This window comes from Podarcis melisellensis (genome assembly GCF_964234715.1).
Source record: "Podarcis melisellensis genome assembly, chromosome: 8".
In the NCBI taxonomy this organism is placed as follows: domain Eukaryota; kingdom Metazoa; phylum Chordata; class Lepidosauria; order Squamata; family Lacertidae; genus Podarcis; species Podarcis melisellensis.
The window spans coordinates 4,871,969-4,899,073 of record NC_138540.1 but is presented as its reverse complement, the minus strand read 5'-3'; the positions used below and the strand labels follow the sequence as shown (position 1 = coordinate 4,899,073).

The window sequence follows — 27,105 nt, the reverse complement described above, 5'->3', positions numbered from 1 at the left end:
GGCTCTTGCTGGCTTTTCCGGGAGGTGGGAGAAGGGACTGACGGACTGCCCTCCGTCCCTTCTCCCACCTCCTGGAAAAGTTAGAGCAAGCTGCGCAGCTATCTCTGAAGCCAGCACAGCAAGAGGGAGAGCTGCGCAGCCCCTCTAGTTGTGCTGGCTTCTCAGCAAAGCAGGATGAGGGACGGAAGGGAGCCTCTTGCTCTTGCTGTGCTGGCTTCAGCAAAAGTGGGAGGAGGAACGGAAGGGGCTCCGTGTAAGGGCTCCCTTCTGTTCCTCCTCCTGCTTCGCCGAGAAGCCAGCAGAACAAGAGGCGCTGTGCAGCTCTTCCTCTTCTGGCTTCTGGGATCGCTGCACATCCTGCATTCGCTCCATAAGACGCACACACATTTCTCCTTACTTTTTAGGAGGAAAAAAGTGTGTCTTATGGAGCGAAAAATACGGTATGTGTTTGCCTTGTACATTCATGAGCATTTATTTTATATATATATATAAGACCTTAGAATTCCTATAGCAATAAGTAAACCCAAAGGTGAGTGCACATACATGAGAGACACAGATACAATTGCTACACACAGGACCCATTCCAGTTTGGACACAAGGCGGAATTCACTAACTGTTGATATGCATAGTGAAAACTGGTAAGTTTGGCGTGGTGTGTGTGTTTATTGATTGCTTTAAACAATTTATATATCGCTTAACTAAAATAGTCTCTAAGCCTCTGGGCCTGCCCCCTCCCCTGAACAAGCCCAATGAAGTGTTCTGCAGTAGACAAAAGCTAGCACACTATTTTCAGAAGAAAAAGAAAAAGCACTGGCTCTAATACAGATTTTGGGATCTGAGAGCCAGTGTGGTGTAGAGGTTAGAGCAGTGTTTCTTGATCTTGGGCCACCAGCTGTTGTTTGACTACAACTCCCATCATCCCTGGCCACGGGTCCTGCTGGCTAGGGATGATAGGAGTTGTAGTCAAACAACAGCTGGGGGCCCAAGATCAAGAAACACTGGGTTAGTGTGTTGGACTAAGACCTAGGAGACCAGTGTTGAAATCTCCAAAAGTGAGAAAAGTCCTCCACAACAATGTGAGGGACTGATAAAGTCATACAGAAAACAATAACTTTAAGTTATTGCTGCTAAAGGTGGTGCTACAAGCTGCTGAATCATAAGGCGTGCTCAGTTTTTCACACATGGCTTCTCTATTTTGGATTTATTTCTGTCAAATAAATCATGATGTTGGTAATATGTCATTTGTTGTTGTTCATCAGAGGTTGTATTTACCTAAGACCTGCTAAGGAATAGCTGGTTGTTATTACGTCCACATCTGTAAAACCACAGAATTCAAAGAGGGTGTACCTTCTTTTTCCCATGACACACACAAAAATTACACACACACATTTTTTTTCTTACAGGCCTACCCAGCCTCCTCTCCTTTTCCGTCAGCCCCAAGGTCCATCCCACAGTGCTATGAAATGAGTCACAGAGACAAGCTTCTTCTAAACGGATTTCTGTATTAGCCAATTACTTATAAATACATTTATTACAGTGAGCAAATCTGTGTATGCAGGGAGAAACAACAAAAACAAAACCATCAGCTACAGCGGAGACCCTGCAAAGATCCAAGGAACTTGATCAGGAAAGGCAGAAGGCCTGGAGCGGAGGGCCAGGGCAGGCAGAGGAAGAGGGGCAGAGAGGCAGGCTCCCATGCCCTGCCATTCAGGGTGGCAAACCCCAGGAGAAAGGCCTGCCTCAGAATCAAGGTCTAAGGCAGCCTGGGCCAACCGGGCATTCTCCAGATGTTTTGGACTACAAACTCATGCCAGCCCCAGTAGTGATGGGAGTTGTAACCTAAAACACCTGGAGGGTACTTGATTGGCAAAGGCTGTCAAAGGGAAATAAATACACAACAGTGAATGAAGCAGGAACTTAGAGCACCTTTAAAAAACAAACCAACCTGCCTCATAGTTTTGGGGTTTTTTAAAAGCCACTTATGGACAAATGTCTCCTCTCCAAAGTGTTCACAGGAGACTTGGATGCCTGGACGCCCTCTGCACAATGCCCATCCCCGCTTTTAAAGGAGAATACAGACATTTCCCCACCCCAAACATTAATTACCAAGAAAACCTCTATACAAGGAGCATCCCCCATACGGCTTCTGGGGCTCCCCAAACCCATTCTGGCCAGCAGGGAACGCTGATCCCTCCCCCCAAGCAACGTTTGTCAACACTGTCACCTAATTGAGATGGGAGTGACCCAACCAGGTCCCTCAAAGAGGCTGCTTGGGAAGGAGCGGCTAAAGGCACTTTGGGAATCAGAACCCTGCAGGGAGCAGGAGAGATGAAGGGAACCTTAGCAGCTGCCAGGCACAGATAAGAGGAATTGCATCGCAAACAGTTGTTGGCACCAGAATCTGCAGGCTGGAGTGGCAGGTCAGCGAGTCCCAGGTGAATTTGGAAACTTAGGGAGTGTGGAAACGAAGCTCTTAAGGTCTGGTGGCAGAGATTCTTATTGCCCTGAGGCTAAAGAGAGGAGGAGCTGGTCAGGAAGGAAAGGGCAGTCTAGGGAGGGGAGTGTGTTTGTGTGTTCTGAAGGAGCAGTCAAGGACCCCTGACGGCTGTGCTCAGCCAAGGGCCTGGTGGTTCCGTTAGTAATTTTGAGGACTAAGAGAAGCAGTGGCAGACAGGAGCCAGGGTTGGAGTGAGCCGAGAAGATCCAATGCAAGGAGGAAGAGAGTTAGGTTGGGATGACACCCGTAGCAAAGAGAATGATCAAGATCAGGATGATGGCCACAATGATGCAGATGATGATGATCATCTTGGCATTCTTCCACCAGTACTTGCGTGCCACTTTCTGTGAGGTTGTCTTGAAGTGTTCCGACTGCAATGGAGAGAGAGAGAGCGAGCTGTGAACACAGGAGAGAGACCCCCTCAGCCACACACCAACCAATGTCGGACGGGAAAGGTCTCCTCACAAAAAACAAACAAGAATTAAGAACGTGAGATGAGTCCTGCTGGATCAGGCCATGGCCCATCTAGTGAAGCATCCTTTTCTCACAGTGGCCAATTAGGTGCCTGTGGGAAACCTGCTAGCAGCACTCTCCAGATGCCAGTTACAGCGCTATGAGAGACGGAGGACAACCTTCCTCCATGCTATGCATCATTTATACAATTCTATTGTGTCACCTTTTTGCTCAACTTAGAAGTCCCAAACACTGCAAACCCCCCAGGGGAGTTGCTCCATTCTCTTGATCAGTTGCTTGCTTTTTCCTGGAGCTTTTCAAACTCCGCAAAACCCATTTTTGAGGAAAGGCAACCAGAAGTGAACATAGTATTCCAAATGCAGTTGTACAGCAGATTTGTGTAACTGCATCAAGTTACCAGCAGTTTTATTTTCAGTTCCTATCCTAATGTTACTGGGGTCCCAATATAGGTCAAACCCAACAGTTATAAATTTGGCACAGAAATGGACTGGCAGCCAGGCTATAATCATTGTGATGGGTTCAGAATGCCTAGTCCCAGTTATTAAAGTGGCCACCTAGCTGTGGTTTCCAGTCATCCAAGGCAGCCCAACACACAATGCATGGCAGTAGTCTATGTGCTGTTTGCATCTTCTGCAGCTCTATCAGGCCATCTACAGCAGCCTTTCCATCAGGAATGGAACTGCAGGGCCTCTCCATCAGCTCTGCTAAGAGACCGCCAAATGCTTGGCTCTGCTCCAAATTCTTTTCATTCCTGCTGCTCAAGACCTCCAAAACTAAGGATTAGTGCTTGTTTCCCCCTCCCCGCGACCTATTTCCTTTTGGGTTGTAAGCCTGAGGCAATCTTCTCGTTTATATTTGTAAGCTGAGCTTGAGAGCACTTTTTGTGTGTGCTGAAAACCGGGATAAAAATGCCAATAAAATAATAATTAGCAAGTGTGTCTCTGTGTTGAAAGTGTCTCTGGAATCCTGTAGATATTTTATAGTTAATATTTTTATTCTACTGTTGTATTACCCATCCTGGGAGCATTTGTTGAAGGGCTGGATAATAAATTGAAACAACAACAACAACAACGGCAGCTCATGGCACCCTGTTTCGATCAGGTACCCTCAATTAAGGCTGCTGAGCAACTTTCCAGCCACCAAACCCAGGTGACAGATTCAAAAGTCAGCTAAAACCTTGCACATTCCTGTACGCTAGTCTTAGGTGGTACGGCCAACTGCTCCGCCTCATTCCAGGAAGTTGTAAATACCAAAGGTAGAATAAAGGGCGGAGGGTGGTTGGGGCCTTCCTGGGCTGCTCAGGGATTAATCAGCCACACTACAAACAGCTCCACCCTGTCCACTATGCTCCTTAGACACAGGACCTCTGGAGCGCTGCCTAAAAGGAGCTGGGCCTTGCGCCTTGCCCACCCTCTGCTTCAGCACCCCTAGGCTGCTCACACGGCTGACGCAGACCAAATTGTCTCTAGAAATGACATGCCAGATTCTGACTTTTGAGTCAGAGGAGACCTCGGTTTAGAAGAGCCCAAGTTGGCAATGATAAAAGGACAACTGGGATCAGATGCGCACCATGGAGAAAACCTGCATGTTATTTTCAGAGCAGCTGGGAAGAAAATGTGCTGGGTGCAAGTCCCTCTCTGTGGTAAGGAGGGATTTAAGACCCCGTCCCAACAGGACAAGTGTGCAGGCTACTTGCAGGGAAAATCACACTTTAAAGCCAAAGGAGCTAAACATTTTGCCCGCTCTGAATTCTGAGCAGTGGCTGGGCTGAGGCACTGTTATCCGTGGATAAGGAGGAGGAGTTTTAATTTGCAGCAGAAACACTGTGAAGGCAAAGAATGCCTCCGTTGGCTGTACAGTGGGCTACAAACACATGTCTAAATACACCTATAGAGTTAGAACATGCTTGCCGCTTGCAACATTCTTGAACCTGTGTGGAAAACCAGAGGATCACACCAAGTCACACCTTATGGTTCTGATGGCACTATTGCCAGAGCCCCAGCTATGTTGAAAAAGCCCCTGCTTTATCCATGAGCAACTTCCCCTTCAAGCTGAAGCTCTCAAGCTCAGAGCTAGTTTGCTGAGGGCAGGGGGTCTGCACCCTCCAGGTGCCTCCTCCCATCATCCTGAGGCAGCATGGCCAATGGTCAGGGATTATGGGAGCTGTAGCTCAGCAAAACTTAAGACAACCACAGGTTCCCTAGGTCTGTGTTTCTAACTGGAAAACATCTTTCCTTCCCATGGAAACTTGCAGATGTGGCACAAGCAGAGATAACCAGATGTACAAATGTAAGATGGGGACACCAGGCTGGCCAGTAGTACATGTGAAAGGGATCTAGGGGTCTTTGTGGACCGCAAGCCTAACGTGAGTCTGCTCAGGAATGGAAGAGTACCACTTTACTCTGCCTTGGCCAGATCTCACTTGGAGTTTTGGGTCCTATTCTTGACAGCACAGTTTAAGAATTGTATTGACAAGCTGAAACATGTGCAGAGGGAGTGACCAAGATGATCAAGGGTCTACAAAACTTATGAGGAACAGTTAAGGTAGTTGGGTATGTTTAGCCTGGAGAAGAGAACATTGAGAGAGAATCGAATCATAACATTGTGGAGTTGGAAGAGACCAAGAGTCCAACCCCCCAATAACCAGGAATAACCATCTTCAAATATTTAAGCGGCTGTCCCATGTTAGATGGAGTGAGGTGGTTTTCTGCTGGTGCAGAACAAAGGACCCAGACCAGTGGACCCAAATTACAAGAAAGGAGATTCTAACTAAACATTAGGAATAACTTTCTCTCTCTTTTTTTTTATTAGATAGAATACGCGATGTTATAACTATATGATACTTACCGAAGAGACGGAGGGAAGTCCGAAGCTCGGCAGGTGGATGGATAAATGTATAATGAGTGTATGTATTCTATGTGTATATGTAATAATGAAAATCAATAAAAACTGAATAGGAATAACTTTCTCACGGTAAGAGCTGCTTGACAGTGGAACAGACCCCCTCGGAAGATGGTGGACTCTCCTTCATTGGTTTTGAAACGGAGACTGGATGGCCATCTGTCAGAGATTCTTTAACTGTGATTTCTGCATTGCAGGGGATTGATCTAGATGACCCTTGGGATTCTAGGAACTACCATCACTTTCCCCAATGCTTGCTTGGGGACTCTACTCTTCTCTACCAGGTCACTAGGCAAGTCCCCCCACTCTTCAATGAAAGGAGCTTGGTGGCCTCCCGTGAAAACCTCACCCCCTTCGACTCTGCTCAGAGCACAAGTCTCAGAACCTACCGTCGCTTCCAGGTCCTCCGTCTTGTTGCGCAGGTGGTCCAGGTTCTCTCCCCTTGCCAGCATACGCTCCACATTCTGCGTCATGATGTTCTTGACACCCTCCACCTCACTCTGGAGGTTCTTCACCTTGTCGCTTGCCATCCCGGGGGCACTTCCACCCTCCTGGAGGGAAGAGAAGGAAGGAAGGGGGCTTAGGATGGAAGACCTGGGTCAGCCATGGACGTTGGCAACCGGAAGAAGGAAATCCAAATGGAGCTCCCAGCGTCCCACACACCAACAAATATGGGACGGGAAAGGTCTTCTGCACAACCCTCACAAAACATAAACAAGAATGCACTTGAGAAACCCACAAGCAGGACCCAAGCACAAGAGCAACTCTCCCTTCCTGTGGCTCCCAGCAACTGGTCTTCAGAAGCATTGCTGCCTCCAATCGTGGATGCAGAGCAGTCACCCTGGCTAGTACCCATCGATAGCTCTCTCCTCCATGAATTTGTCCAACCCTATTTTTAAGCCATCTAGGTTAGTAGCCATCACTGCCTCCATTGACAGACTGTGCAAGGTTGATCCAGGGGATTGTGAATGAAGGAGCTGCTGACTGCCTAGGCCCCTGTTCAGAAAAGATCTCTGTTCCACAACTGCCAATATCATAATGCCTTTATACATATCTATGGTTTGACTGCCCTTAGAATACTGTAAACAGCTCTGGTTGCCACACCTCAAAAGGGACATTGTAGAACTGGGTAAGGTGAAGAAAGGGGCAACCAGATGGTCAGGGGGCTGGAGATAACTTCCCAAGGAGGAAAGGGAACATTTTAGGAGTTTTAGTTTAGGACTAAAAAAATGTGAGTAAGGGGCAGGGGGGACAGGACAGAGGCACATAAGATCATGCATAGTGTGTGGAGAAAGTAGACTCTTTTAGAACCCAAAGAAATCATCTAATGAAATGGAATATTGGAAGATCCAGGACAGACAAAAACAAGAGGTAGCACTTATCACAGAATCCGCAGTATGCAAGGATGGCTACCACCTCATATGGCTTTAAAAGGGGTCCAGACAAATAAATATAGGATAAGGGTATCAACAGCTACTCGCCATGATGGCAACGTGGTTCCTCCACTGTCCAAGGCAGAATGACAGTTCCTGGGAGTCTGAAGTGGCGAGAGTACGACTCCAGCACTCAGGTTCTGGTTACAGTCTTCACATTGGGCCATCTGGCTGGCCAATGCAAGAACAGGGTGCTGGGCTAGATGGGCCCCCTTTGGCCTGCTCCATCAGCCAGGCTCTCCTCCTATTCCTAACAGGGCACACAATTTGCCACTACAGTGGCTGCTCATGCAAATGCCACTTGTGCCAGGGCAAAACAAGAACCAACAGACCAAAGAGGGAGAGAGCTCAAATTAATCCATTGGCCTTGCACCAAGACACATTCTGAAAATAGGAACCAAGTCTGATCAGAAAGAGCACAAGAGAGGCCACTTTCACCCTGCCTGCCTGGGAGTGACACAGCGGCTTGGGCGCCCACAGACTCCGCACTGCCCCAAACTGCCCGCCCGCCACCCCAGGTGCCCGATCAGCTTGCTCCACCGCTGTCTTCGGCCCAAGCATCGCATTTCTTCGAGGGCAACTTTTTGCACCATACAGGTGCTGTGACATTAAGATTGTTAAAACCATAATGTATTTTTACATTATTAGAACATTACAAAGAGCTGGGCTGCTGGATGAGGCCAAAGGCCCACCTAATCCAGCATCCTGTTTACAGTTGGTCAACCAGATGCCCCAATGGAAAGCTTGCAAGCAGGACCTGGTTGCCGCAGCGCTCTAGCCACAGCGCTCTAACCCAGCGGCCAGTATTCAGAGGAACATTACCTCTGAAAGTGGGGAGAACATAGGAATTGTGACTGGGAGCCATCGCTCACCTAATCCTCTTTGAAAACCATCCAAGTTGCTGGCCATTACTGCACCTTGTGGGAGCAAATCCCATAGTTTAACTATGGACCATGTGAAGAAGTACTTTATTATATATTAATTATGCTATATTATGTACTATTCATATTAATTAAAGCACAGGAGGAACTCAGCATTAGAAACCCCACTAAAATGCCAGGCGTGTTAGACAAGGCCAAACGGATAAACAATACTTGTCTCAAGGAAGAGAAACCATTCGTCATCCTTATTCACATAAATGTTGCAATCCCGGTATCACCAGATTCACTCAAGAGTTCCACAGAGTTGTTTCCTCAGAAATTATCAGAGTCAGATGACCAAACTGGGAGATAAGAAAGCAAAGACAACCAAACTCCAGAAGTGGAGACTGCAGTCACCCAGGGCTGCCATCTCACCCTCAGGATTGTGGGTGCTCGCCACCATAACGAGGACGTGCGACATCACACACACACACACACACTGGCACAACGCACAAAGTCGCATTGCACTGTTGGTGGGGGGCTCCTCCTCCTCACAGCCAGCAAGGCACCCTTTTCCGTGGGGAGGGGCTCAGACATGGAGCCCTGCCTCCCTGGAAAAGGGGGCCTCACTTGACTCTGTGGGTGCCCAGCCCCCACACTTATATTATTGTGGGTGCCCAAGCACCCACAGCCCCTGGGGTTGGCTCCTGTGCAGTCACCGTGGCCACAATTTCTGGACACTACAACACACGTCTTCTGAACTAATGCAGAGATACAATGGGCAGCCTCCACTGACCTGGTATTTACTGATTCTATTTTATTTCATTACTATTGTATAAAATAAGAATCAATTATCAGTTATGACAGACCCTGTAAGGATCAGTGTGGAAATCACAGCTGTACTCAGAATGCCACCTTTCCTATTAACCACTGTGTCACTTTTATATAAAAAATAATAACCATTTTAGGGAATAGAAGCATATTACCGTATTTTTTGCCCCATAGGACGCACCGCCCCATAGGACGCACCTAGTTTTTTGGGGGGGGGATAAAGAAAAAATATATATTCCCCCCCCCCAGGCACGGGGCTGGCGCAGAGGAAGCCCGAGCTTCCCCTGACCCCAGCCCCGAGAACAGCCTGCTATCCGCAAGCCTTGGGAGCCCAGCGGGAAGTCGCCCTGGTCTCCCCAGGCTTGCAGAGAGCTGCGCGAAGCCTGGATGCACTCTCCAGTGACTTCGCGCCGGGCTCCCAAGGGCTGCGCAGAGCTTCCTGAAGCCTGGAGAGCGAGAGTGGTTGGTGCACACTGACCCCTCTCGCTCTCCAGGCTTCAGCGAAAGCCTGCATTCACCCCATAAGACGCACACACATTTCCCCTTCATTTTTGGAGGGGGAAAAGTGTGTCCTATAGGGCGAAAAATACGGTACATCATTCAAGGCTCATTTTTTCCAACTGTAATTGCTGCTTTAGGGCTGTATCCCACCAAGTTATAGTGGACCCACAGAACTTAGTGGAGCTAAGTCATGTGCATTACTTTCAATAGGCCTACTCTGAGTACAGCTAACATTGGCTGCAGTCATTTAGTACCAAGTCAGATGAAACAAATGTGGACAGATTTTATTTCAGATGTCATAGAGTAACTGGAATTTGATTTCCACATCTCACTGGCCTGAAGTCTTTTAAAAACAGGTTGTACCACCTGGTGGTAGGCAAGAATGCTTGGGGCCAGCCAGGTTTGGTGGTGAATTCTATAGCAAAGAGCAAAAATGCCACAGCTTAAGGACACCAAACCGCTGCTTCAACCAGCCATCTTCAACACATGAAACCATTCTGGATCTTCTGAAACCATTCCTGAAAACTAGAGACCAAAGAACTCCAGCTCACGGTCCAGACACATCTAAGGATGTTGGCAGGGAGACACCCAAACAGTGCTCCATCCTACCTGCCCCGGCACCTGAGCCTGCTGCCAAGTCAGTGCTTCTGGAGAAGCTCCAGCAAAGAACCAGGAATGCTGTGCAGGAAGGCACCAAAGGTCTTGAGCAAGTTCCCAGCAGAAGTGACACATACTTTCCACTGGGAATGCAGAATATGCCAAGCATCCCCCAGAACCAGCAGAGCCACTCTGCAGTCAACAGCCTGGCATCACAGCCTGCCTCTCTCTCTCTCTCTCTCTCTCTCTCTCACACACACACACACACACACACACACACTCTCTCTCTCTCTCTCTCTCTCTCTCTCTCTCTCTCTCACACACACACACACACACACACACACACACACACACACAGAGTCTTCTCCAACCTGGGGCCCTCTAGATGTTTTGGACTGTTGTTTCCTTCATCCCCAGTCCAGAGTTGCTTTAGTGGGGAGTAACAGAATCACAGAGTTGGAAGGGACCCCTAGGGTCATCTAGTCCAACCCTCTGCAATGCAGGAATCTAAGCTACAGCATCCATGACAAATAGCCATCCAACCTCTGCTTAAAAACCTCCAAGGAAGGAGAGTCTACAGCCTCCAGAGGGAGACCGTTCCACTGCCAAACAGCTCTTACGGTCAGAAAGTTTTTTCGAATGTTTAGTCGGAATCTCCTTTATTGTAACTTGAAGCCATTGGTTTGAGTCCTCAGTCTCCTCTTTTCCAGGCTAAACATACCCAGCTACTTCAAGAGGTCCTCATAAGGTTTAGTTTCCAGACCCTTGATCATATTGGTTGCCCTCCTCTGAACACCTTCCAGCTTGTCAACATCCTACTTAAATTGTGCCTGACTTGGTTTAAAAAAAAAAATTGATGGTGTTTTTGTTGTTATTTTTGGAAAATTAATAAAATGTTATTTTAAAAAATCCTTCTTAAATTGTGGTGCCCAGAATTTGACACAGTATTCCAGGTGTGGCCTGGCCCAGGCAGAATACAGGTGGTACTATTATTTCCCTTGATCTGGACACTAGACTTCTGTTGATGCAGCCTAGAGTGTTAGCTTTTTTTTGCTGCTGCATCACACTGTGGACTCGTGTTAAGCTTGTGATCCACCAAGACCCCTAGATCCTTTTCACATGTACTGCTATTAAGCCAGGTGTCCCCCATCCTATATTTGTGAACCTGGTTCTTCCTGCCAAAGTGCAGAACTTTACTTTTGTCCCTACGGAAAGTCATTTTGTTAGCTTGTTCTCCAATCTGTTAAGGTCGTTTTGAATTCTATCTCTGTCTTCTGCGATATTAGCTACCCCTCCCAGTTTGGTGTCATCTGGAAATCTGATGAGCACCCCCTCAATTCCTTCATCCAAGTCATTTATAAATACGATGAACATCAACGGGCCCAGGACAGAACCCTGCGACACCCCCCTTGTCACTTCTTTCCAGGATGACAAGAAACCATTACAGTGGTGCCTCGCAAGACGAAAAGAATCCATTCTGCGAGTCTCTTCGTCTAGTGGTTTTTTCGTCTTGCGAAGCAAGCCCATTGACGGCTTAGCGGATTAGCGCTATTAGCGGCTTAGAAAAAGGGGGGGAAGGGGAAAAAACCCGCAGGAACTCGCAAGACATTTTCGTCTTGCGAAGCAAGCCCATAGGAAATTCGTTTTGCGAAGCACCTCCAAAACGGAAAACTATTTCGTCTGGCGAGTTTTCCGTCTTGCGAGGCATTCGTCTTGCGGGGCACCACTGTAATGAGTACTATTTGGGTTCGGTCAGTCAACCAGCTACATATCCACCTAACAGTTACCTCATTCAACCCACATTTTACCAGCTTCCTTGTGAGAATATCATGGGGGACTTTATCAAAAGCCTTACTGAAACCTGCAACTGTTGGCTACTCGTGCATACTCCTCCTTTGTGATTTCCCCTTTCTTCCATTTCTTATACATGCCCTTCTTAACTCCCAGCTCATCTGTAAGCTCCTTAGATGTCTCCCACTTTCCTTTCTTGTTGGTATCCTCTGCATTTGGGCCTTCAACATTTCTCCTTTTAGAAACTCCCATCCTTCTTAGACTCCCTTCTCTTTTAGTATTTCCGACCATGGGATCACACCCAGTAGCTCCTTCAGCTTTTTTGAAATTGGCCTTTTTAAAGTCCAGAGTGTGTTGCTGACTGTTTCCCCTTTTTTCCTGAAACCCGGGAGAACATGATCACTTCTTTCCCAGTTTCTGAGTACTTCCACTTTGATTATCAGTTGCTCTCTCCTGGTGAGGACCAGATCAAAAATAGATGAGCCACTTGTTGGTTCTTCCACCTTCTGGGTATTGAAATTGTCAGCGATGCAATGGAGGAATTTCTCAGACCTTACACTCTTGGCAGAGTCTGAGTCCCAACAGATATCAAGGAAGTTGAAGTCCCTCATGATTACTATCTCTCTCCCTTTTGAATGTTTGGTAATCTGATCTAGTAAGGCATCATACAAGTCTTCAGTGTGGCTTGGTGGTCTGTAGCAGACACACACAGTAAGGTCAATGTTGTTTCTCTCTCCTACAGTTTTTACCCATATAAATCTCAATCTGCTTTTCATGCTCCAGGTCATGGATTTCTTCAGAAGTGTACACATCCGTTATATACAATGCTACTGCTCCTCATCTTTTCTTGTTTGGCTTATTCCTTCTGAACAGGTTATACCCCTCAATTCCTACATTCCAGTCATGAGTCTCATCCCACCAGGTTTCAGCAATGCCTACCAGGTTGTATTTGTATTAAAAGCTCCAATTCATCTTGTTTGTTTCTCATCCTGTTTGTTTCCCATACTCTGTGCATTTGTGTAGTGCAAGAGGCTTCAACCTCTGGAGCCCAGCAATGCTGGTGCAGCCAAAAGTGTTGTCCCTGGGCTCTAACAGCAGAACAGGGAGAGCCGTCTTTTTCCCTGCCACCCAGCTGATTGCTGGGCATCTTTCCAGTTATAAGCCTCAAACTGACCAGTCGGTAGTTGCCTGGTCCTCTTCTTTTATCGCTGTTGAAGATGGGGACAACATCTGCCTATCTCCGGTCCACAGGGACCTCACTTGTTCTCCACAAATTCTCAATGATTATAGACAGAGGCTCTGAGATCACATCTGCAGTTACTTTAGTACCTTTGGCTGCAGCTCATTAGAGATTTGATTTGATTTGAATTAATTTAAAGTAGCTAAGTGTTCCTTTACCACCTCTTCCTATCTTGGGCTGCAGCTACCACTCTGCAGCATTTATTATATCACCACCAGGTTGGGCGCAGCTTTCTTTCTGAGTGAAGACAGAGGCAAAGCTGGTGATGAGCAGTTTCGGCTTCTGCCACCCAGTAGCATTTCTGTTTTGTTTACACACAGAGGACCTACTACCTGCTTGTTCTTCCTCTTGTTTCAAACATAGATGGGAAAAAATATTTTTATTATTTTTGACCTCACTTGCAAGCCTATGTTCATGCTGAGCTTTAGGCTATCTGACCCTCTCCATGAAGTGTTGGCTAACCTAAAAACATCTTTACTGGTATAACTCCTCAAAAAATTAGTAAGGGAATAAAGGGACTTTTCCTGTCTCTGGTGGGAATGCCCATAGGCTGCTGTATTCTCAAATGAAATCTTTCAGGAGATATAAAAAATTATTACCGGTAAAACACATATTAAAATTTATCCTCTATTATCCTTACTAAATATGTTGAAATATACCACGAAGACATTTTGCCAAAAGGAAATTTTGACATGGATGCTGTCAGCTGTCAGGATTTTTACAGCACAACAGTGGAAATGACTAAAAGAAATATGTCTATATCCTTATGGTATAAAAATATATGGAAATTGGTTATTGCAGGAAAAAACAGCACGTACGTTACAGGTCTCTAAAGGGCTGGAAGATTCCAGTGATTTCTACTCAGTATGGTGGGATTTTATTTTACATAGTTTAGCTTCAGATTCACAGAGAAATATGGATGCCATGATCTTAGATTAGATGTTGGGGGTACTTAACTTCCTCCCTGCGCATGCCAGGCCTCTTCTGTGACACACTTCCAGTTCCAGAGGTTGGAAGGGCGATCTCACTAGGGGTGTCTTTCACATCCAAGCTGCCATAATGGCGGTTTGTGGGTCTGGGGGGCCATGTCTTCTCTTCCCATGCCCCAAGGTATGTGCCTAGATCCACATACCGCTTATGTGCCTTGAAATGTTTTTCCTCACTCACTGCCCCAAAGAGGCTCCAAGCACCAAACCCTTTGACTCGGGGCTCCTTTTCGCCACACAGATGTCCAAACCCACAACTGTGATTTTTCTTCCTTACTAGAAAATTGTGTACTCCCAAATGCATTTGCAAAAAGGATTGATTCCATTTGTCTTAGGGCTTTGTAATCAGAGCTCCATAAGCAAGCTCTAGTACTTTAATTTGGCTGCCAAGGAACAAAGGACTATTGGGTTTAATTCTTTCACAGTCATATTATTAACCTTGTAAACTATACCCAGGTTTTCTCGTTCCCACAATTTTTACACTCCTGCAGGGTTGGTTCAAAGGCTTGGCTTCAGCCATTATAGTCTCTGGGCAGCTCCAGATGAACTTTTCAATTTGCATTCATAATTCTTTGATGGTATTGGGGCAGTTATAAGCAGTCCCACTTTCAATACGGTTTGAGCCTACCAACAGTTTCAGGGTGGACACACTGCTTCATTTCTGGTCAACACATGTCCTGTAACTTCCTGCTGAAATCCTTTAACTCCTCATTCCACAAATGTTCTGGTTTACTTTTTTTGTCTCATCTTTGTTGGACTATAGTGCAAGAGGATACCTCCCAACAGCAATAAGACAATAACACTGGGGAAGCGGAACGATATGCGCATGGTCCAGGATAAATACACCACTAATGCACAATGATTGTGTCAATGGCATGTTATGGTACACCCCCCAAACAAACAAAGCAATCTGGAGGGGCCCTCTGTGCTCTAGCATTCTACTTATAGCTGCTAGAGTCTGAACGGAGGTCAATTTTTACAGAACCACAAATACAAGCAAGCAATAATAGAAATTCAGTAATATATTCAGCTAAAGGTAGGGCATAGGGAATCTAATTTTGAATAAATGTGCAATAAATTGTTTTGAATTTTATTATGTTATTATGGGGCCATGGGTTGTACAAGCATCTATTCTGAATAATATTTTTTTTTGTGATGTGTAGCAGGCAAATTTGGAGTAGAGTCCCTAAGACAGTTGGATGGCACCTGGTATGCCTCCTTCCAGAAACTCCCTCAGCCAAGCTGGTGCTTGCCTTTGAACCACATCAGTGAGGCCAAGAGAGGGGTCTTGTCTGGACAGCCTAGGACCTCCATACACATTGCCCAGGCCTGAACCCCAGAAAAGTCACTTTGGTGCTGCTAATACAGCAGAAACAAGACGGGAGGCAGCAGTCACTACAGCCACAGCAGGTGCTGCCATTCTCTAACGGTTTGACTCTAGAGACAGACAGATGCCAAAGACAGGGGTCAGGGGCACTGGGGGTGAGTTCATGGAACTAAGGGGGCTGTGGCTGAAAAAGTTTCAGATCCACTGATCTAAACTGTGTACAAGGATGACCCTAGAGGGGTGAGAAGTGGCTTTCCTGGACAGCCAGCATTTCAAAATCCAACATTCCACAGAACAAAGAAGCTTGGCTTTTCCTTGAACATTCTTTTGGCAGCTCTGACATCAAAACTGGAGCAAAACATCCCACACACTGCCAGGGCTGGAATTAATAGCTGCCTTATCTTCAGACCTATTCCTGGAAGCTGTTTGCTAGGAAATGCAAAGCGGGAGTCCGAAAGTCTGGACCAGGGCAGGTCTGCTATACCCTGTGCTTGCTTCTCTACACAATGAAAACACCACCACCATTTACAGTCACCCTGAGGCAGCTAAGTGCACCCTCCGTGCAAGACCCAGCACAGTTCAGGGGATACAGGGCTGAGGTTACATCTGGTCAAAACCCAGTGCAGTCCTGGGCTCACACCCAAGTCATGGGATAGGCACTCACTCTCTGCTATCACTCACTTTTGCACAAGGAACCCACTGACCTCACACGGCTGTTGTGATGACAGTCAATAACAGACCATAAAAGCTATTTCCATGTAGAAAAACCGCTACACAGCTAATGAGCAACGAGTGCAGGTCAAGAGTAATGAGAAGCTGGAAGTGAACATAGCAGCCTCTCCCAACAAAATGCTCTGCAGATGTTTTGGACTACAACTCCCATCGGTCCCATCATCAAACTTGGGTGGAGGTGACAGGAAATGTAGTCTAGAAACAGATTCTGGGCTCATCCACACTTACATTTTGCCCCACTCTTTCCAGGCACAAATCCATATTTAAATGCTCCGTGTCAGAATGTTTTCTCTATTTTTTTTGCCCCAGTGAAATCTTGCTCTTTAGCACTCAGTCAGAGCAAACGTCAATTCAAGTTTTCTACAGATTGCCATTTGCTCCAAGCGAGCTTTAAAGAGTGGGTTTTTGTGGTGAAAATTCTGGGGCAAAAAAAAGGGCGGGTGCTCAGACACAGAGCTTTAAAGTGCAGACCTTGCCTCACACTTCCCCCAGATAATTCTGGGAGCTGTGGTTTGTAAAGTGTGCTGGAAATGGCAGCTCTGTGAGGAGGAAACTACCATTCCCAGGATTCTCTGGGAGGAAGTCATGTGCTTTAAATGTGCATTGAATATGCTGTAATTGTACAGCGTGGATTTGACAGCTGGATGGCTTATGGCTCAAGAATGCTGGACTGGTGTATGAAGAATCCAGAGGATGAAAGAGCAGCATAATAAAGTTTCAGTGATGAGATTAACAGAAGAAATATCCTAGCAGTGGGACGGACTCTGGACTCTCTTAAGAGGTTTCTGAGCACGGATCCAGCAGCGATAGGCTTCTGGCATTGGCAGGGGTAGGACTGGATGACATTTGGGGCACCTTGGGGGCAAGATCTCAGTGCCCCCACAGAGTGCTAAACTGCAGCCAGGGTGACAACTTGAATAAAAAGTGGGGCGGGGGGGCAGGTATTCCCTGCCCTGCATAATTGATCATATGAGACGGTGCACTATTTGAAGGCAAGGCTCATCAGCTTTGGGGGGCGCTGGTCCCTCAAATATTTAATTGGGATGCCGAAGACCCCACAACCCCTAGGAGTTGGCTCCTCTATGGCTGCAGCGGTTCATGTGTTGGGGGCTTGGGGTCAAGGCGGGCGGTGTTCAGATCCCCGCTCAGCCACGGCCACTTCCACCTCTCCCGGCCTAACCTGCCTCGCAGGCTTGTTGGGAAGACAAAGAGCGGGCGGGACTCGGGGGGGGGGGCACCGGCTGCCACGGAAAGCCGCGAACTGTTGCCCGAGCTCGCAAAAGTGCCACTTGCTGGTTTCTAGAGGGCGTCTGCCAAGGCCGGAAAGGTTTGGAGGAGAAGCCCGGGAGGAGGAGCCCAACTCGCCCCAGCAGCCCAGCCCAGGAAGAGCGCCAAGTCCCGCAAAAGAGGTTTCCCGAGGGGGCCGGAGCCGCGTCCCCCCCCCCCGCCGCCGCCACTCCTGCCCTGCGCCCCTGCGCGCCGCCTCGACGCCGGAAGGAAGGCGCGCCAGAGCCGGGGGAACCCCGAGCGCGCGCCAGGGGGGCGCCCACGTCCAGGGACGCGGCCTCGAGAGGCAGCCCCCGCCCTCCCTGGCCAGGCGTCCGCTCCGCGCCCCCGGCCCAGCCACGTCGAGGCGCGGCGAGAAGGCAGCAAACTCGGCGCGGCTGGAAAGCTCACCATGAGCCCGTCGAGTGGGTCCCCCAAGCAGCCGCTTCCCGGTCCTCGGCCAGCTCCCCAAAACTTCCTGCTTCTCTCTCGCTCCCCGCCGGCGGCCGCCCCTTCCTGTCCGCCTACCTTCTGGTCTCAGGTGGCCCGGGGCGGGTCCTCTCCTCCCACGCCGCGCCTCCTTCCGAGAGAGCGGCCCGGGAGGAGCCCCACCCCCGCGGCGGCTGCGGCTGCTGCTGCTGCTTTGTGTTTCCTTGACGTGGCTCGAAGGGCATGGGCGTTGCCAAGGGGGGCAGCTGCCCCTCCCTGCCCCCCTAAAGCAATAAAATCAGTAAAAATACAGAGCAGACTCAAGTTCTGCCATCCCCAACAAAAGGCCTGCCCCCCAATAAAAATCTTGGCTACACCCATGTACACAGGGGTTGTAGTTACAGGTAGGTAGCCGTGTTGGTCTGCTGTAGTCGAAACAAAATAAAAAAAAATCCAACTAAGTTTGTTATTGGTATGAGCTTTCGTTTGCATGCACACAAAAGCTCATACCAGTAACAAACATAGTTGGTTTTAAGGTGCTCCTGGAAGGAATTTTTTTACTTTGTTTTGACCTAGGGGTTGGTTAGGTACATATATATGTATATGTAATTTCTATACCGCCCTTCACCTGAGGATCACAGAGCAGAATGCAATATAACAACACAAAAATACATAACATAGTAATGCTTTGAACCATCCTGAGATGAATGGTGGTGTACAAATGTAATAAATTAAAACCAAACACCCCCCCCAGTTTAAAAGGCCATAGGTTGTTTAATTAGCCAAAGGCCTTAAATACACAACTGATCCCCTCCCCCTTGGCTGGTGTTGTGTGTGTGACTGTGCCCAGTGAAGCAAACATCCCCATTCCCCACCCCACCCCATATTGCACTCATAAACAAGCCCCCACACCTGCCCCCAGTCTACAGGGAAGAGAGAGAGCTGATTTTCCTTGCCTCTGCTCCAGTGCTATTCTTCTAGAAAAAGAGGCAATGGTGCCCACCTGAAAGGTGCCAGAGCTGAGTTCCTGCGAGTTCCGGCTGAAGAAAAGCCCTGCCCCTGCCTGAGACCCTTCTAAGGAGAAGCTCCTCCCTAAGGGTTGTCTCCTGCTATCCCTGACATTTTTGTGGGGGCTGGACGCCAGTGTGGTGTAGTGGTTAAGAGCAGTGGACTCGTATTCTGGTGAACTGGGTTCGCTTCCCCACTCCTCCACCTGCAGCTGCTGGGTGACCTTGGGCCAGTCACACTTCTCTGAAGTCTCTCAGCCCCACTCACCTCACAGAGTGTTTGTTGTGGGGGAGGAAGGGAAAGGAGAATGTGAGCCGCTTTGAGAATCCTTCCGGTAGTGATAAAGTGGGATATCAAATCCAAACTCCCCCTCCCCCTCCTCCTCCTCCTCCTCCTCCTCCTCTTCTTCTTCTTCTTCTTCTTCTTCTTCTTCACCTTTGATCAGGAACATGGAAAGAACTGACTGGTAGTCTTTTAAAAAGCATTTGGCGCTTGTCACCTTTAATTTTTGTAAATTGGTTTGTGGTTTTTTTTACTTGAATGTCAGATCCTGTCAGATTGTGTCAGATCCTGGCCAAAGCACTAACATTCATTGGATCCTTCCATCCAGGTGGGTTCAAATTTGCTCAGCAACAACCCAGTGGAACAGGAAGTAAAGCGTAAACAGTTAAAACCACAAGAAACTGAAACAAATTGCTCAGTTTATTAGCGTAAAAGGCTTAGTGGTGTTATGAAATGATAACATGAAAATGTATGGAATTTACAGGAAATAAAATTGCATAAGATAAAGTGTTTGAAAATAAAGCAAATTAAATATGATGAAATTTAAAGCAAAGCAATTATATATAATTTGCATACACTAAATGGTGTAAACTAATAATTAACATCAACAAAGCAATTAATATGAGTAAATAACATAATCTCCCCAAATTTGGCCATATATGTCATGCTTTCGAGGCAGCGGATTAAGATGGCGTCGTTAGTGGTAGCTCTATTTTGTGCTCCGCGTTGATAATATAGATTTATCAGTATTTATCAGCACTTTTAAAGCTTTTTTTTTCCTTTTTCTTTTTTTTAACCGAGCTTAGCAGTTTTAAACTATCACTCTTTTTTTATTAACTGCCAAAGGCCTATTTTTATCCAAAAGAGGCTCAGCAAGCCGCCCTATCTTCACGAAGCTGGTAATTAGCAGACGGGGAGGCCAGCTACTCCTTTGGAAGGACGCCAAGCTTTTTATCTATAAAAAAAAGGAAGGAATTGAAGCAGCTATAACCCCAAGAAACACAAGGCAAGTTCAACCCGATAATTATTCCAAGGGACTTTTGTTTTTTTTCTTTCTGCTTTGTTATACTGCCTAGCTACTTTACTGGTTACGTCGTGAGGCTGTTGAATGAGGGAGAAAGACCTAGTTGAATTTTAAACGAAACAAGGCATAGTATGAAAGCTCAAGACCAGTAATATTTTCTAACATTTTAAATGACTGATACCTCACAAGCCCCGATGTAAATTGCTGGAGAAACTAACAAGTTGGAGAGGTTGGAGAGGTTTAGGAGGCAACTTCCACAAATCGGCATTTCTGCTATTGTTTACTCCAGCTTAGAACAAAAGATAAGCCGCCGTTAAGCAAGCACCCCCTACCATATATCCATATATACCCATATACCCACTATGGTCCTCACCAGGAAAAAATACAAGGACCAAGGAATTTTGCCTAATTCACCACAGAGCCCGATGGAGCGCCGAAGGAGACAAAGTAAAATTACCAGCTACTTTCCTCAAAAAGACTCGAGCAAGAGAACTCAGAATGAGAGTATCCTAGATGTAGCTATGCCTTTGCCACTCACAGTGTTGGATTGGTCAACACAGCTAAAGGACTTGCAAACAAACAACAAGAGGACAAACCATCCAACAAATTTGGCCCAAGAACTTGCCATAGCAGAGAATGCTACAAAGGCTAATACAGCCAACACACCTGATGCCAATCCTCATTTGTCACCGCTGGAACTTGGAGGTAATCTTTCAACCCATTGGTTGAAAGCCAATGACAGCGGAACAGAAATGTGGGGTGATTATCTTCAGGAGCAGATATACCAGATTTCTAAGGATCTCCTTAACGTTAAAAAATTTTTAGCGATAACAAACGGGCTGCTCCTGACCCTAGTGGATAATTTCAAACAACATGTGAGCGCTTCAGACCAGAATACAAATCCCCTAGCCAGCCCGGATCCACCACTCCCCAGCAAACCCCGGAGGAAAAAAGCTGAGCCTAAGATGAAGAAAAGCAAAAATATGAAAAACCTAAGGCGGCTTAAGACAACTCACCGTACCTGTAAAAAATATTGGCAGAAGCTCTTCAACCTTCTTCCATCCCCTTCTACAAGTGGAACAAACAAATCCAACTCGAGTGCCATCAAAGAGACACGTAAAGTAGATACACCCATAAAAGAATCTAAATCAAGTTTTGAAGAATCAACACCGAGCTGGGACAAAGGAACTAATCCATCTACAGTCATACCGCCCCAGAGTCCTCTTATGGCCAGCGCAGAATCTGTAGACAGAGGTGAGCAGGCGACCCAAACTATTGAGGGGAACCACTCCTCCCAAGCTCGACAGATGTTGTGTCCCAAAAGAGAATGGAGTCTAGTCCTAATCCCACAAAAGCTTGTCTTTGCCAATTACCCTAAACCGCCTAGATTTTATGCAGGGTTGGACCGTATAGACCACTTTTTGTCCATTATAAGTGGCATTTTACCGGGGGTAGTAAAAGCAACTGACATAGCCGCTATTGAGTATCTACATCAAGATGATTGCTCGGTACGAGCATTGATTACTTTTTTAGTTCATAATCTGGCCAGTTTCATTTTTAGAGCTAAAAACCTATTCAAAAAAGAAAGAATAGTCCTATTAAGAATATTTGAAAATAGAGCACCTGCAACCTCTCTGATGGGGCCCAAGGGCATAGGAATGGAAGTTCACAAAAGGGAAAAAACCAACCACCAAAACCATCGAAATAGAAAGCATAAGTTCCAGCAGGATCATCTCCATCAAACAGTACCAAATGAAAAAAAAGAAGCCCCACATCCAACTGGCGTCTGGCCTCTCACGTGTGATAGTGAGGACTCCGCTTTGGAGGAAGAACTCTCGCTGATAAAGCGATTCTGGTCACTGCATTCTCCAGCTCAAACTGAGATCCTGAAAAGACTTGATTTACTTCGAAGCAGACTAGAAAAAAAGGATGATCAAGGTGAGACAATGAAGGACCCTTATGTGCAGCCCATATCTCCCAAATGTCTGGTGGATAAGAAGACAGTGGGAGGCACTTTTAAATGTGTAGACGTGGAATTACAATCTGAGCCCCCTGTGATGTACAATAAAGTAAGACCAAATCAAGGTGTGAAACCTCAAAGCTCCTGGCACAGCTATCTTAAATTGTCTCCGAATGAATTAGCTTCCCCCCCAACTCCAAAATCTAGCCCCAAATCACCAAGAAAAGAGGATCACTACACTCTCTCCAAGCAGTCATCCTCGAAAAGAGCCAACGGGTGTGTTTTTTTAGACACCAAAGAATCGCTGGACGTGGTGGTGACATAGATCCAGCTCCCCGAAGGGCCCGGGGCCTAAAAGTGCTGTCTTGGAATATCGCGGGTTGGCACGCCAAAAAAAATAATCAACAATTTTTGTGCTACCTTAAGCAATTTGACATCATCTTCTTTCAGGAGACATGGCAGAATGACCCTATATTTCTTAATGGGTATAACTGCCACTACCTGCCTGCCTCTCCATCTCTAAGGGGCGGCAGATCTAGTGGTGGCCTAGCTTGCTTCATTTCCACGGAGCTGGCGCATTCTCTAACAGCCCTACCCAGCTGCAATTCTTTAGCAACAGCCGCTCTACTTAGCTTCAAGAGAACTACTCTCTTGCTGGTCAATGTCTATATTCCCCCAGGCCAAAAAAACCCCGTTGTCAAGGCTACATGGGCTGAGCTAGAGGCGTTTTTAGAGCCTCTCGAATCTACTTACCCGTCTGCCCTGATTATTGTGTGTGGAGACTTCAACGCTCGTATAGGAACAGATGACAACAGTCTATACACTCATTTCAACCTATTTATGGACCCTGAAGAACAGACGGATATTGGTGCGACACGACTGTCCAAAGATAGTAGAAGTAATTTCCCAGGTCTCTGCTTAGTGCAGGCTGCCAGACGGAGGGAACTGCTGATATTAAACGGCAATATAGAGGGGGACCGCCCCGGGGAATATACTCATTTCTCCAAGGCTGGGGGAAGCGTTATAGATTATATCTTAATCTCAAGATTTGCTCACAGCTTTGTAAGGAAGTTCCAAGTGGGCCACAATACTCTGAGTGATCACCTACCTCTAATTTTAGAGCTTGCAGGTCGGCCTTTTGACTATTCTATTGCCGAGCCACAATATATACCTTCTGTAAATTTGGATATACCTGCCCCCAAAAGACTCAAATGGTCCCCAATACTGAATGAAAATCTAACCCTCCTTCTTCAGTCAGTGGAGTTAAAGCTTATTCGCTCCGCTATTGTATCAGGCAATTCAGTAGATGCGATTATGGAACGCTTTAAATTACTTTTGGAAAGATTGAAACCCCATTTAACAACAGTGATACATAGCTCCGCTACAAAGAGGGCAAAGGACGGAGCTAGCTGGTTTGACCTGGAGTGCAGGCAAACAAGGAGACAAACGAGAACAGCCTACCAGAGATACAGGAAATCAGGGACTGCCCTCCTACTTAATGCTTATATTTATCTGAGACGGTCTTACAAACAATTACTAAGGAGAAAGAAACTGGAAGCTGAAAGAGCCGCATGGCACAGTTTGGTTAAGGCATCGCACGAGAAAGATACTACTTGCTTTTGGCGAACCATATCTGGTCTACTGGACCAGGAGCGTACTAATTCCATCTGTACAGTGGAACCAATGGAGTGGTTGCGCCATTTTCAATCTTTGTTCTATGACCAGGAAGCCCAACATTACAAACTATGCATTCAATTGGAGGACCTACCTCATTGGCCACCAGTAACTGCAAAGGAAGTTGAGAATTTAATCGCACAATTAAAGAACAACAAGGCCCCAGGGAATGATTACATCCCTGCCGAACTTCTGAAGTCCAACATTGGCTGGTGGGCCCCCCTGCTGGCGTCTTTATTTTCTTGGATCGACTCAACGGGTTTACTCCCAGATGGTTGGACTGAGGCAATAATTATCCCAATCTATAAAAAAGGACCCATGACAGACCCGGCGAGTTATAGACCAATCAGCCTTCTGCCTATACCCAGCAAACTATATGCCAAATATCTTTATATCAAGCTAACTAGCTGGCTGGAAACTGAAGCTATTCTAGCGGAAGAGCAAGCGGGTTTCAGGCAAGGCAGATCCACCATAGACCATTGCTTCACCCTAGCCTATTTAATTGACAAATATGCCAAAAAATCCCGTGGGGTGTTATATGCAGCCTTTATCGGTCTAAAGGCTGCTTTCGATTCAATTCCATGTGTAAGACTCTGGGATAAATTGAGCACATCAAGTATTGACAAAAGACTATTATTTCTGATCAGCTGTTTATATAAAGACACGGTGCTGCATGTAAGAACTTCGTTAAATGGCCATCTTATAGGACCAGTTCCTGTCAGTAAGGGGGTCAAGCAAGGTTGCATCCTGGCCCCAGTTCTATTCAACATCTACATCAATGATATGGTTAACTGTTTGTCATCTCCGGACTTCCACGCCCCCAAACTGGCTGACAAATCAATATCAGTGCTTTTGTATGCTGATGATGCGATACTCCTATCTCGAACAAGAATAGGCTTAAATAGGCTCATAGGTGAATTTTCAGCATACTGTAGGAGAGAGCAACTTGCAATAAACTATCAGAAAACCAAAATTATGGTTTTTGCAAGGAAACACAGACAGTACAGCTGGAGGATGGATAACCAGACAATTGAACAGGTTAAAGCCTTCAAATATCTGGGTATCGTTTTCCAGTCGACCGGGTCCTGGGATGTCCATCAAAAATGTGCCAAAGAAAAAGCAGCTCAAAGTATCAAGATGCTGTCCCGCTTCTTTTACACGAAGGGGGGCAGATACATCCCAGCAGCCCTTGAAGTTTTTCAAGCAAAACCTCTGGCGCAGTTACTGTACGGGGCACAAATCTGGACGGGGAACCACTGCTCCAGTCTTGAAACTGTTCAGTCTAAATTTCTAAGGCAGATATTCGGCGTCCCCTCCTGTGTTCCAAACGCAGCATTACGACTCGAGGCCTGCCTTCCATCTGTAGAAACTAAGACCTGGCAGAGAACATTCAACTATTGGCTTCGTCTTAATCTAAATCCACCTGGTCTACTGCCTCTAGTAATGCAAGACCCTCACAAAAGCAAGTGGTTCAAAACTGTGCATCAAAAACTCCTTACATGCGGTCTGCATTCACAGTCCCTACTATCAATGGGCCTCATTAAAGCAAAGAGTCTAATAGGCCAGCGCCTGAAAGACATTGAACGACAAAACAACCTGATTATCTTAAAGAAACTGCCCATGGTATACCTACTTTCCCCCTTCTCATTTTGACTCTCCAGCTTCATATTTGTTTAAACTAACCATCCCAAAATACAGACGTGCCTTTACATTGGCTAGATGGGATGTTATTCCCTCTGCTGTACTCGAAGGTCGTTACCAAAAGACTCCATTTGAAAAACGACTTTGCCCATGTGGAGATGGTAACACGGAAACAGTGTCCCACGTCCTTCTATCTTGCCCCCTTTACAAAGACCTAAGGAACGAGATTATTACTCCACTCATTCTCTCCAACCCCGGCCGTTCACCAGACATTACACTGTATTTTCTATTATCTGATACGGATAGTCAGATAACAGAGAAGGTCGCGAGGTACATCGAGAGAGCTGCGAAATTGAGGGCCACCATCTGAGTGACAGACTTGTTCATCTGACGGACCTCCTTTTGCTTGTTCTTTTCTTCCTTTTATCCCTATTTTCACTTTTAACTCTTGTATAGCTGTGGCCTGTTGGCTTTGCTAATAAAGTTTTGATTTGATTTGATTTGTCATGCTTTCACTTTTGTTTTGGCTTGTTACGGCAAAATCTGGGTGCGAGGCTGCTCTGTGACCCAGCTCGTCGGACTAAGTCCGCGGGTCCCTGCGGAGAAAAATGAGCTCAGCCGGAGACAGGAGCAAGCTGCAGAAGATCCAAGTTTATTGCACAACAGGTTCAAGGCGAGATTGAACAGCGAGAAAGGGATGACATGAACTTTTGAAACTTCCCTCCATGTCCCAGAATACAGTGCAAAACACATCCCAGTTACATCATGAATACATTAAGAAGAGGTTGGGTTACACAGGATTAACATATGGAGGAGGGAGGGGGGAATATGCAGAGCTGGAGATATGCGCAGATAAGCACGTCCTGAGTACCTAGGCACATCCTGAGTACCGGTGATGAGAAGACAATGGTCCATGTACTGGCATTGCCTGGAGGAAAGGCTTGGCAGAGTGATTTGACAGGATTAGGGTCTTGACACCTTGCTTGAGGGATTATGGAGGACAGGGGAGGTGTCATGGAGTCCTAGAGAAATTGAGCAAATTGGCACGTTGATTTTCTATGAATTTTATAGATTTTAGTCCCTTTTGACATTGACAATTGGAAATAAATGGATATATTGTAGCGAAGAAGAAGGTGAAGAAGACATGCCCCCCCTTCCGTATCAGGCTTCATATTGGTTTTCTGGGACTTCATATCTGTCTTCTGAAGCCAAAGTTTCAACCAGTAGCACTGAAAGCAGAAGATTTACACAAGGTTCAAGCAGCTTACAGAAAAACAATGCAGACATGTCATATTGTTATCCATCTCAATCCATTAGGGCTTCTCTGCTGTGTGCAATAAACTTTAGCACAGGGTATGCGGGCACAATACAGCCAGATTAAAAAATGGGATTTGAGTTCAAAATGCTTAAGAGAACATGATTTAGATAAATGGTGTGAATTGCCCATTATGGAACACATGAATTATAGACACTTTCTTTTTATATTTGTATTGTTGATAGCACCTTGGGTGTCAACTGAAAATAAATAGCAAATGGATGTACTTGTTGGCTGATGGAAAAGTACCCTTTTCAGAATTTTGCAGAGCAAAGTCGGAAATGCAACCTGTGAGCCATCTTCTCCCACGCCGGGGGAAACAAAACCATTGAACGC

At 46.5% G+C, this 27,105-nt stretch overlaps 1 protein-coding gene across 2 annotated transcripts; it reads right to left on the bottom strand.

The window, feature by feature from the left end:
- Window positions 1-1,482: 1,482 nt before the first annotated feature.
- Window positions 1,483-18,038, bottom strand: VAMP8 (vesicle associated membrane protein 8). Of its 2 annotated transcripts, none has more exons than XM_081922610.1 (3): window positions 17,965-18,038; window positions 6,262-6,423; window positions 1,483-2,868 (listed from the first exon to the last, which is right to left on the bottom strand). In XM_081922610.1, the coding sequence occupies exons 2-3, from the start codon at window positions 6,400-6,402 to the stop codon at window positions 2,725-2,727; spliced, it is 285 nt and encodes a 94-aa protein (XP_081778736.1). In that variant the 5' UTR covers window positions 6,403-6,423; window positions 17,965-18,038; the 3' UTR covers window positions 1,483-2,724. The 2 variants fall into 2 exon arrangements, with proteins under 2 accessions (XP_081778736.1, XP_081778735.1); XM_081922609.1 differs by having other exon boundaries at window positions 17,848-17,970.
- Window positions 18,039-27,105: the final 9,067 nt, after the last annotated feature.